The sequence below is a fragment of the Thermobia domestica genome, chromosome 1 (genome assembly GCF_964235325.1).
Source record: "Thermobia domestica chromosome 1, izTheDome1.hap1.1, whole genome shotgun sequence".
Lineage (NCBI taxonomy): Eukaryota > Metazoa > Arthropoda > Insecta > Zygentoma > Lepismatidae > Thermobia > Thermobia domestica.
The window spans coordinates 271,255,346-271,266,339 of record NC_137454.1 but is presented as its reverse complement, the minus strand read 5'-3'; the positions used below and the strand labels follow the sequence as shown (position 1 = coordinate 271,266,339).

At 39.6% G+C, this 10,994-nt stretch overlaps 2 protein-coding genes across 2 annotated transcripts; both read left to right on the top strand.

The window, feature by feature from the left end:
• The first annotated feature begins 2,196 nt into the window (after positions 1-2,196).
• LOC145679698 (uncharacterized) lies at positions 2,197-2,643 on the top strand. The gene has a single exon (XM_081750271.1). The coding sequence runs from the start codon at positions 2,197-2,199 to the stop codon at positions 2,641-2,643; it is 447 nt and encodes a 148-aa protein (XP_081606397.1).
• A 1,138-nt stretch (positions 2,644-3,781) lies between these two features.
• On the top strand, positions 3,782-4,363 carry LOC145679687 (uncharacterized). The gene has a single exon (XM_081750265.1). The coding sequence runs from the start codon at positions 3,782-3,784 to the stop codon at positions 4,361-4,363; it is 582 nt and encodes a 193-aa protein (XP_081606391.1).
• The last annotated feature ends 6,631 nt before the right edge of the window (positions 4,364-10,994 follow it).

Sequence of the window (10,994 nt, the reverse complement as noted above, 5' to 3'; positions counted from 1 at the left end):
GTGAAGTGGAAGTTGGAATTAGCAACATTTGATGGTTCCTTAAAAGATTGGCTGTCGTTTCGGGATCTTTTCGTGGCATCCGTGGACAGTAATAGATTATTGAGTGGAGCGTAAAAGCTTCAATATTTGAAGACATCTTTGCGTGGTGAAGCGGCAAAACTTGTACAATCATTGTCGGTGATCGATCAGAATTACACAGAGGCGTCGGAAATAATCAATGCTTGTATCAGAATTAACGCGAACTAGTAAATGATACACTAAAAAGACTGATTCGCCAACCATGTGCAGTAGCCGACTCACCAGCTTCTCTAAGACGACTTGTGGATACAACCAATGAATGTGGTCGAGTTCTGAAAGTGTTCGAAATTCCTGTGAAGAATTGGGATGCTATATTTGTGTACCATGTAACTGAAAAACTAGATAGTGATTCACGAGAAAAATGGGAGCTATCAATTAACTCAAACGAACTTCCAACTTTCGTGGACTTATCGCAATTTCTCGACCAGAGATCGCGCGCACTCGCGGCTTCCGCGAGAACCAAATCAAATAAACCTCAGACCCATAAATCAGCAAGTTCGTCCGGAAAGAGCAGAACAGTGGCGTATCACGCTTCGGTAGATGTGACATGTGTGAAGTGTGGACTGTAGCACGCGCTGCACAAATGCAAGGATTTTATTCAAATGTCATTAGACGACAGACATTCCTTTGCAAAGGGTAAGGTTTTGTGCTTCAATTGTCTAAAGGGAACACATAAACTTGCTCAGTGTACATCAGGTGCGTGTCATCGCAGTAGAAAGCTGCATCATACGTTACTACATTTTGACAGGAATCCCGAAGGAGATTCTTCCTCTCAGTGCGCTCAAGATGTGTCTTTCCACGTAGCAGCTGATGGGGGAACAGTGACAACTGTTCTTCCTCAAGTGTTGCTGTCTATACCAGTGGTAAAAGTCAGAGAGAACATAAGGCAATTTCAATCTTTTCGAGTGTTACTTGACTGTGCATCAGAGGGAAGTTCTGTATCTGAACGGTGTGCTCAAGCGCTAGGAAATATAACTATTTCGGGAATAGCTTCCAGTAGTGCATGCAATTCACGTGCAGTTGTAGATCTTGCTTTTAAGTCAAGATACAATAACGATGAATATTCAACAACAGCAGTGGTAGTGAGAAAAGTGACCGGAGATATGCCTAGACAGGCTGTCACTAGAGTTAATGAATAGGTCCATATCAAGCATTTAGATCTGGCTGATTTGAATTTCCACAAAACAAGTGATGTGGACATACTACTCGGTGCGGACGGGTTTCCATTACTCATCCAAGGAGGCAAACGCATGGGCCCTGAAGGCGTGCCCATCGCATTGGAAACGGCACTGGCTTGGGTGTTATCGGGGAAAGGGAATTGCTGTGGTTCATCGGCAGTGTCCGCATTTCATGTGTGCTGTCATCTAGATGTTTCATTGAGGCGATTGTGGGAGATCGAAGAAGTACCGTTCGTGCGTCCATTAACAGTAGAAGAAAAGGAATGTGAAGAACATTTTGCGGTGACACATCGAAGAGTTAATGGTCGATATGAAGTTAGCCTAACGTTTAAGATCAATCACTCTGACCTTGGCTTTTCACGTGATATAGCAGTAAAACGACTCCATGAACAAGAGAGAAAGTTTGTACGGTGGCCTGGCTATCAGGAACAGTATTGCATGTTTATGGCAGAATATTTAGAACTCCGTCACATGGAACCTATTTCATTAAGTGAAGACAGTGTGTCCCAAACGACAAGTTGTTACCTTCCTCACCATGCCGTTTTAAAGGAGAGTAGCACAACTACTAAACTGCGTGTAGTATTCGATGCTAGTGCAAAAACCACGCTAGGTGTGTCATTGAACGAAACTCTCATGGCCGGTCCAAAAATAAGAGGATCTCACGTGTATTGTGCTGCGTTTCCGAACTCACCCGGTAGCCCTATGTGCAGACGCAGAAATGATGTTCAGGCAAATTCGCTTGAAACAAGAGGACGCAAACTTTCAACGCATTGTGTGGAGATCGAATCCGAAACAGCCTATTCAAGGCTACAAGTGGCTCACAGTCACATATGGAACCGCGTGTGCACCATTCTTAGCAACAAAATGTCTCCTGAAGTTCGCCGTCGATAAAGGACACAACTTCCCGTTAGCATCATCAATTGTGCTTAACGATTTCTACATGGATGATTGTCTGACTTGGAGTAACTCGGTGACAGAATTGATTCATCTACAGTCACAACTAGTACAACTGTTAGAAAAGGGAGGGTTTGAATTGCGCAAGTGGAAAAGTAATGAACCAAGTGTTTTAGAGTCCATTCCAAGTCATTTAAGAGAAACAAACGCAGTAGATTCTTGGGACGATAATGATGCTATCAAGGCATTAGGAGTGCAGTGGTGTCCGTCTCAAGATACATTCTGCTTCAAAATCACCGTACCGAAGACTCGTTATAGTGTTACGAGGAGGCAGTTATTGTCTGGCTTGGCCAAACTATTTGATCTATTGGAGTGGCTAGCTCCTACTACCATAAAGGCCAAACTACTTATGCAGGAGATCTGGAAGTTAGGAATTGGCTGGGATGACTCTTCCAAGCAACATCATCAAACAATGGTATGGCTATTGCGATGAACTTCCACTGCTGCAGGAAGTGACAATCCAAAGGTGTGCCATTCCACACAATGCAAGCGAAGTCCATCTCATTGGGTTCTGTGACGCGTCAGAGGTTGCGTATGCTGCTGTAATGTATGTGAGATGTGTGCGTAATGACGGAAGCATTGCAGTGAACATGCTAAGTGCAAAAACAAAAAGGTTGTCCCTATCAAAAGACAAACACTACCACGTGCCGCAATGCTCGTGGTGAAAGTAATGGACTTTGTGTCTCAATCCCTTAAGGTCGAAATAGTCAGCACGAGTGCCTATTCTGATTCGACGGTAGCCCTTGCTTGAATAGCGTCATGCCCAAGTAGATGGAAGACATTTGTGGCAAATCGAGTAAGTGAAGTGCAACAAAGACATAACATCAAGTGGTATCACGTGAACAGTGAGACCAATCCTGCAGATTGTGCGAGTCGTGATGTTAGACCGTCCGAGCTGATCAATCATCGATTGTGGTGGACAGGTCCAGAGTGGTTAGCAGCAGAAATAGTGGTAGCTGTAGTGTTAACGATGAGTCCTCAGATGCAGTGATTGTTGAACAAAAGACGTCGGTTGCTACAATGCACGCCAAGGCAGATATTATCCTTCTTTCAAACTACTCTTCGGTAGCAAGTTTAAATAGTGTGACAGCTTGGTGCAAACTATTTATAAATAATTCAAGGAGTAAATCGTTTTATAATAATTAATCGAGTTATAAATAATTCAAGAATTCAAGGAGATTGTGTGAGTGAGTTAGAGGAAGCATTGTTTTGCTGGATTCGGTTGGTACAAGAGAAGGAATTTTCTCTAGAGCTGGAATGTCTTAAGGAAAACGGTGACGTACTAGCACAAAGTAAATTATTTTGTTTGCATCCATTAATTGACAATAAAGGTCTGCTTAGGGTAGGAGGAAGGCTGCAAGGGGCAATATTAGACTTTGACGTGAAGCATCCTATTCTAGTGCCACGGAAATATAGTTTAACCGAACTCATTGTGCGTGACGAACATGTAAAAAATTTACATCCTGGTCCACAGCTACTTCTGTTGGTTCTTCGACACAAGTACTGGATACGAAGAGGAAGAGATGTAGTGCGCCAGATTGTGAGATACAACTCAGCTCACAACTCAGCTCATGGGGCAATTGCCCGCTGGGTGTGTAACTTCAAGTAGGCCGTTTAACCAGTTTGGGGTAGATTACACTTGTCTAGTGTTGTTGAAGAACACAAAGGGGAGGTCTGCCAAGACATATAAGGGATATATTGCATTGTTTGTATGCTTCAGTACAAAGGGCGTGCATCTTGAACTAGTGACCCAAGGATCTACTACAGTCTTTCTGGCTGCGCTTAAATGTTTCGTGGCGCGTAGAGGGAAGCCAAGTGACATATACAGTGACTGCGGAACAAACTTTGTAGGTGCAAACCGTGAACTGAAGGGTCTTTTGACAATAGTGACGCCGACAGGAGTTTCAAATTCAACAAGTGAGTATTTGAGCTCACTTGGAATCCAGTGGCATTTCAACCCTCCAGCCTCACCTCATTTTGGGGGATTGTGGGAATCTAACATCAAGTCGATGAAGTATCATCTGAAACGCATTTTGAAGAATGCAGTGCCTACACCCGAAGAGATGATAACTGTGTTAGTTCAGGTGGAAGGATGTCTTAATTCGCGGCACTACCTCCCATGTGAGCTGATCCTAGTGATCTTAGGGCCCTAACACCCGGGCATTTTTTAACTGGCGACGCCTTGTTCACTCCACCACAAGCGGATTTCATAGGTGAATCGTCTCACAAGATGGCAACTGACCCATCAACTAACGCATCACTTTTGGAGACGCTGGTCTTCCGAGTATTTATCGCAACTTCAACGAAGACCAATCGTAGAACGAAACTGCCTACCTCAAACCAAATGACATAATGGTCCTTCGCGAGACCAACCAACCCTCACAACTGTGGAAACTTGGCAGGATCGTTGAGACTCACTCAGGAAAAGATGGTCTCGTGCGTACGGTAACAGTGAAAACATCTGACGGACTCAACAAGAGGCCTATAGCAAAGTTGTCCCTATTGCCTTGCGACGAAAGGAAGTAATCAACAGTTCAATATCAAGGCAAGTAATTGATCATTTAGTATGTTTATTCTAACACTTATTTGCGTAGTACTGTAAGCTTTAGTATTTTATTTCATCAATTGTCAATATTATGATATTCGATACTGAGATTTGTGTTGAAATATGGATATTTCAAGGTGGGCGGCGTATGTTGAATGTATTTTTTCTCTTACAAAATATTTAGTCTGAACAGCTATAACGTAACAGAATAGATGTCAGCCTATGGCCAGTGTCCTAGGCTCCCTTCGATTTCGGAGGGTGGCCTTTTGTGCCACCATTTTTGTAGAAAGTGAAGATGAGCCGCCAAGAAGAACAGAGAGTGTGTGTTTTTCAGACAGTCGAAACGTGTGTGGTGGGTGTGTCTTGTGTCGAACTATTGTGGTGCAATAAAAATATTCAGTGAGAACTTCACATTCATACCTGTGTCCACTAGTGTATATTAAATATTTTGTTAATTAAATTAGCTATATTTTAACCAGGTTACGATTCATTTCTCCAAACAATGAGATGGTCGTGGTTGTGGAGATACTGAACCGTAGCCAATAGTATCCCGTGAACATTGCACATTAGGATAAACATTGCTTACGGGGTTTTTCCTTCGGGATATTTGACCAGATGAAACTGCATCAATACCCAACTCTTCTTCTAAAAACTTTCCTAGTATCTCCATACAGTCAACATTATCATCAATGGAAATTTGATTATATTGTTGTTGTTCATCATCATCTATACTTATTCTATCATCCATCATCTTACCCAAGTTTGAATTTCCTTGGGGGTATTGACTACGGTATTATTGCTCGATGATGCTGCAACATCACGACGACCCGAACAAAACGCGCGCAATACTGATAAAATTCCGATTCCTCTCTATCATTTACTCTAGCAAGTTGTCCCTCTTTTGTCCCTCTTTGTCCCTCTAACAACTTTTTCTTTAATGCCGTACGCTGTTGAAATAAAGCACGTAAGATCTTTTTATGTCTAACTAACGTTGCTTCTGACGAGAAAGTGATGTATCCTTTTATTGTTTCCAGCTACCTGAGATATTGTTCTTATTAAATCCCTTGAAGCATTTTGTAAAATTTGTTTTCGTTTAGTATTCCTGCATTTACACAGAGCACAGAGCGTATTGTAGTGTTGTTTCACCTTCAACATCTTGACTCAGACTAAACAAAAATTGCTGTATGCATGTCTTTTATGTTACCGCACACATGCATTATTTCATTAGGAAAAATATTTTTATGTATTCGCAATGCATCGTTTGTTTTCTGTGTTAGGTCAAATAATACATAAGTGTGAGGTTCACGTGTTACTTCTTCGAACACATTCACAATTTCCTTACTATGTCGATGCATTATTTTCCCTGCTAAATACTGTGTTTCTAATTTATTACGAGGATTTTTAAATAGTATAATATAATGGGCATTTAAACTAATATCACGAGCATGCTTTCTTTTTGGAAATATATTTTGAATAATAAATATTACAGTTAACTTTTTATGATGTGCATACTTTCTAAATCAATTAGCAAAATCACCATTGGTTTCTGACATTAAATCATCAAGTATTAACAATGAATTTTCTTTAATTTCAAAATTATTCATGTCGAGTATCCCATCCATACAACCTCTTTTTATATGTGCGTCTAAGTTTGGTATTACTGCACCATGACACCACACAATATCATTAAATTTCATACTAAACATTTCATACTTAACGGACCGGCGATTAAAATAGTAGAGGGATGTTGGAACTTTAACATCATATACTCAAAGTAATGCATACAATAGAGCATTTGCTTTATATAGACATACAGAAGAAAGAAAAATCACTGGGAATATAGAAATATTGAAGCTTAAAATGAGTAGATTAAACGACATTCCACAGGAAATTAGATAGTCAAAAGATAAGAAACGATTCGATAAATAATTAACATTGAGCTTCCATAAGCAGCAATCGAATAATTGCACAGCAAACGATCCAATAAATAATTAACAACGACTTTCCACACGAAAGGAGAATATTAAAGAAAAATGAACTCGTTTTAAGAAAATGAATAAATTAATAATAAATTAAGAATAAATTAAATTTTAATATGGTCACAATCTAGATTGTTCAGTTTCTATATGAAACGAACTGAGTAAAAAAGACACATTCGTACAGTTTACATTCATTGGTTCGTGGGCCGATATCCGTAATGTACGCTTGCACGTTTTCGTATGGGTTTTAAGTCAATCATGCCATGTTCGTTAATACGTTTACGTTTTCTATTCGCCTCACGGTGTGTCTTCGTCTCTGTACAGCTAAAGATACCGAACCCTGGTCTACGCACGATACTATTTGGATGTTCTATTACTGTGGATTCTAGTTGCTCGGACACTAATAATTGAAACTCTCAAAGTTTCTGACAGGTTCTTTCATTTAGTGTTACCCCTAATTTTGAGTATATCCCGAACATCCCCTTGGGCTTTAATTAGCCTATATGGATATTTTTTTTGCGCCTGACCCTAGGAACTTTCAACCTTCCGGAATTTTATGTTACATCACCCAAAAAGTTGCAAAGCGGTAACAAAAGTTTCTCATCTGTTTTCTGTAAATACATAATACTGTCCGTGTCATAGTAAGTTGCTATGTCTGGTCTTAGAGTCATCAGTAGCTTGTACAGTTCAAGTCTGGCTGACAAAGTAATAAAACAGCTAAAATTACATTGGAAAACTCGAGAGGAACATTTTCAGTTTCAATGTCTCCGTACATGATAATTAAATGATCATCATTAATTGGGACCACACTTTGAATTTCATACCGTTCCGTCGTTAAATACCTAAGAAACGTGACTTACTCACTAGCAATAATACTATGTGACATATCAGTGCACTGTCCCCATTTGCCATGTAATGAGTTGCGGTAAAGTTTTGCACATTCCCTCAATCCCGGATTTGACCTAATATTATCATAATTCAAGTGTATGCCTTCATGGGCATAATATTCCTTGATATATCTTCGTTTGTCTTCTTCAGTTGTACAATAAGCGGGAAAACCAGAGGCTTCCTGCTTCATCTGACGGAAGGAATTCACACAAGTTCCGAACAAACCACCTAAATTCCCCTCTTCAGGACCAATGATTTCGAACTCCAATTTTTCGTACATATCGAGTATTTTGTAAACTTTTTGAGGAGTAAGGGGTAACTGTGGAGTACAAAATATCCCTGTAAGAGCACACTCAGCGTTACTATGAGTACAATCATTAGTGTTTTCCTCCTCCATACATGTTTGGCAAAGACCGAAAAGTGATCGGCCTCCCGCAACGTTGTGGAGGATTGGAAAATAGAGGTCTTTTTCGGGTAATATAGTGCATTTTACTACATCATTAATACTTTCCACATCACGAAAGTCCGGGCCTGTATGTGCCTTAGTCGATTTAAAAGACGTAGATTTGCGTGACATTAAAAATGGGTATAGCGATGTAATATCGTCATATTTTATGACGTCATCACACCCACATTCGACGTAAGATCGAAATACTTCAGTGCTAACGCCGTTGTAAGAATTCTTGGTAATAAGGAAATCAGGCACGTTAGCACAACGTTCTTTAACAGACCTTTGTACGTCCTTATCCGTTTTTACCTTCTCATGCCAAGAACATTCCCAGCTGCAACTCTATCCATCACGACTCTGGAACTCACTAAAGAAATAATAAACACTTCTGACCAGAGTATATACACTTGTTTATTAAAAACTAAATTCCAGTGTAACAGTTTCAACAACGTAACGTCTTCATCAGACACTAACTGTTTTCAGTTAGTGTCTGATGAAGACAATGTTACGTTGTTGAAACTGTTACACTGGAATTTAGTTTTTAATAAACAAGTGTATATACTCTGGTCAGAAGTGTTTATTATTTCAACATTCCCAGATTTCATATAGTTTATACCTAAACTTTTCAGGTAGTTCCGGTGGACCACTGTTCCTATCTTTTTTCCATCGTGTTGTAAGAATCATGAGCGTCAAGCAAGATGGCGGCGCGGTTAAAAGTGTAACAAAGCTTACAGCCATGTCAGTAACAACCCATAAAGTCTATGGCAGCGTTGAGTCTTTCGTGCCATCCATCGACTTTGTATTTACCAATACACTTTTTCCGACATCTCCTAGCTTGCTGGATTTCTATCTTTAATTATTTATCCATATACATAAGCCATTGCATAGCTTTAGTACTATACATGGTCTTATGATAGAAACCCAACGCGGGAATTACGGGATAGTATTTTGAGATAAGTCCAAAGTACGATGTGTACCCATTGCAAGACTTCCAATTCTGGCTGGTGTAATGAAACATTGCACACCATTCGTTTTCTCCTCAATAATATCGCTAAATTTGATGATTGTTTCTGCTAGAATAGTAACTTAATTCTCACAATAAGGGAGCATTTCCTTTTGCAGGTTAAACTCCTCGCCACTTAACGCACGATCTTTGTGCCAGGTTGTCAATTGTTCTTTTTCTTCTGTGATTCGCCGCTCAGGGTCATATAATTCAAATGGGAGATGGGGACCAACATAATTTTGATTTTCTTGTGTGTTAAACGAATATTGGAAATCTCCGTTCTTTAAATTTTCACTAAGGCCTAAAATTTTAGTAATTTGGATAATTTGGAACCAATTAACAACAAAGAATCTCTGAGAAATACGACTTCCAATGATAATATTAAAAATTTTCTGACCCTGAATAAGGACATCAGGAACGATATGCTGCTCTTCTATTAGATTTCTTAAGGCAGAATAGACAATCGTATCTACTACCATTCTGGCCAGTGCAGAATATAAGCTGAAGACGGGATGCTCTACTAATACATCATTAATAAAAGCCGTCATCGTCTTAAACAAAACAAACCATCTCCATTATTATCACCACATGTCTTACAGGGCTCATCGGTACCATTAGTTATACAGCTGTGACAGACATGCCTACAACACACAAGCACTACTTCAAGTTCCTTTCACCGCGCGCATTTGGTGCCTTTAACATTGTTTCTACATCATAGGCAATGTATATAAACTTATTAGTATGTACAGGCTTTTGTCTTCTGACAAAACGTGTGGTTTATATTGAGGTGTTGCATGCCTGTTATCAAAGATGACCACACAATACATCAGAACTTAACGTTATCATATACAGATCTAGCCGCTTCATTACGCCTTCCATGATTCTCAAAGTATGCACCCTCAGCAAATTCTCTATTGCAAGCATCACTTTTAATTTTCTTACTATTATAATCGCGTTCTGGTTTCTGTTCGCAGAAAAACACTGAGTTTCACCCTTGTGTTTATACGATTCACCATTATACGCTTCCAAACAATAATAGCAATACTTCCATTTACCAAGAAAAGTTTTAATGTCGGGCATTATTCCGAAATGACCAGCACTGTCATCTCTCTGATAATAGATAATAATCTTATTTTCTGCTGGTTCTCCCGGGTAACGAACTATATATTCCCGGTCATTCTTTTCACGCTCCTCATAAATCACAACTTGATACTCCTCTTTCAAGTAAAATTGGAAACTATCCACGTCTGTAAAGTCACAACCTCCCTTTGTTTCAACGTTAACTCCTGCCTTCTCGCGGAAAACTCCTGCTTTTGTAAACCATGTATTACCATCCTCTCTTTTTAAGTTATACTCACTTTGGGCACCTAATGTATGTTTCGTTATCCGATAAAATGTTGCCATGTGGAGGCAATAATTATTCTTATTTTCTATGCGTATTGAACGCTTTTCCAAATAATCTTCGTGCTTTGAATATTTCTCAACTGCACTCCTTGAATTTTTTCTCTGGCCATGCATACTGTCGGCCAAATGGAACCAAAGAGTACTTCGTACCACAAAACGCACTCCTCCTTTGAATTTAATACTCGTTCAATTGAGGTAAGGACAGTTCAAGCACAGAAATCGCGCTTTGTTGTAATGGCACATACACAGACTTTTTATTTGTACTATTGCTGCTGTCTATGTAAAGTCATGTTCCAGCATGTTCCAACGCAAAATCGATTAAACTTTCAATATGGGCCTCTGGATTATCAATGGTCCTCTCATTATCCACAGGTCTAACCGCGATCTTATGGCCCGTAAGATGAAACTTACGAAACATTTTTCTGCTTTCTCTAACAATTTCGAAGTTACTATTGCTCTGATTTTGCCCGTGGTTATTATAATTACTATTAATACCAGTTGTTTTGCTACAACAAAT

Bases quoted from the DNA above. Each gene is read 5' to 3' on its own strand.
- LOC145679698 (XM_081750271.1), top strand. From the start codon at position 2,197: ATGGATGATTGTCTGACTTGGAGTAACTCGGTGACAGAATTGATTCAT.
- LOC145679687 (XM_081750265.1), top strand. From the start codon at position 3,782: ATGGGGCAATTGCCCGCTGGGTGTGTAACTTCAAGTAGGCCGTTTAAC.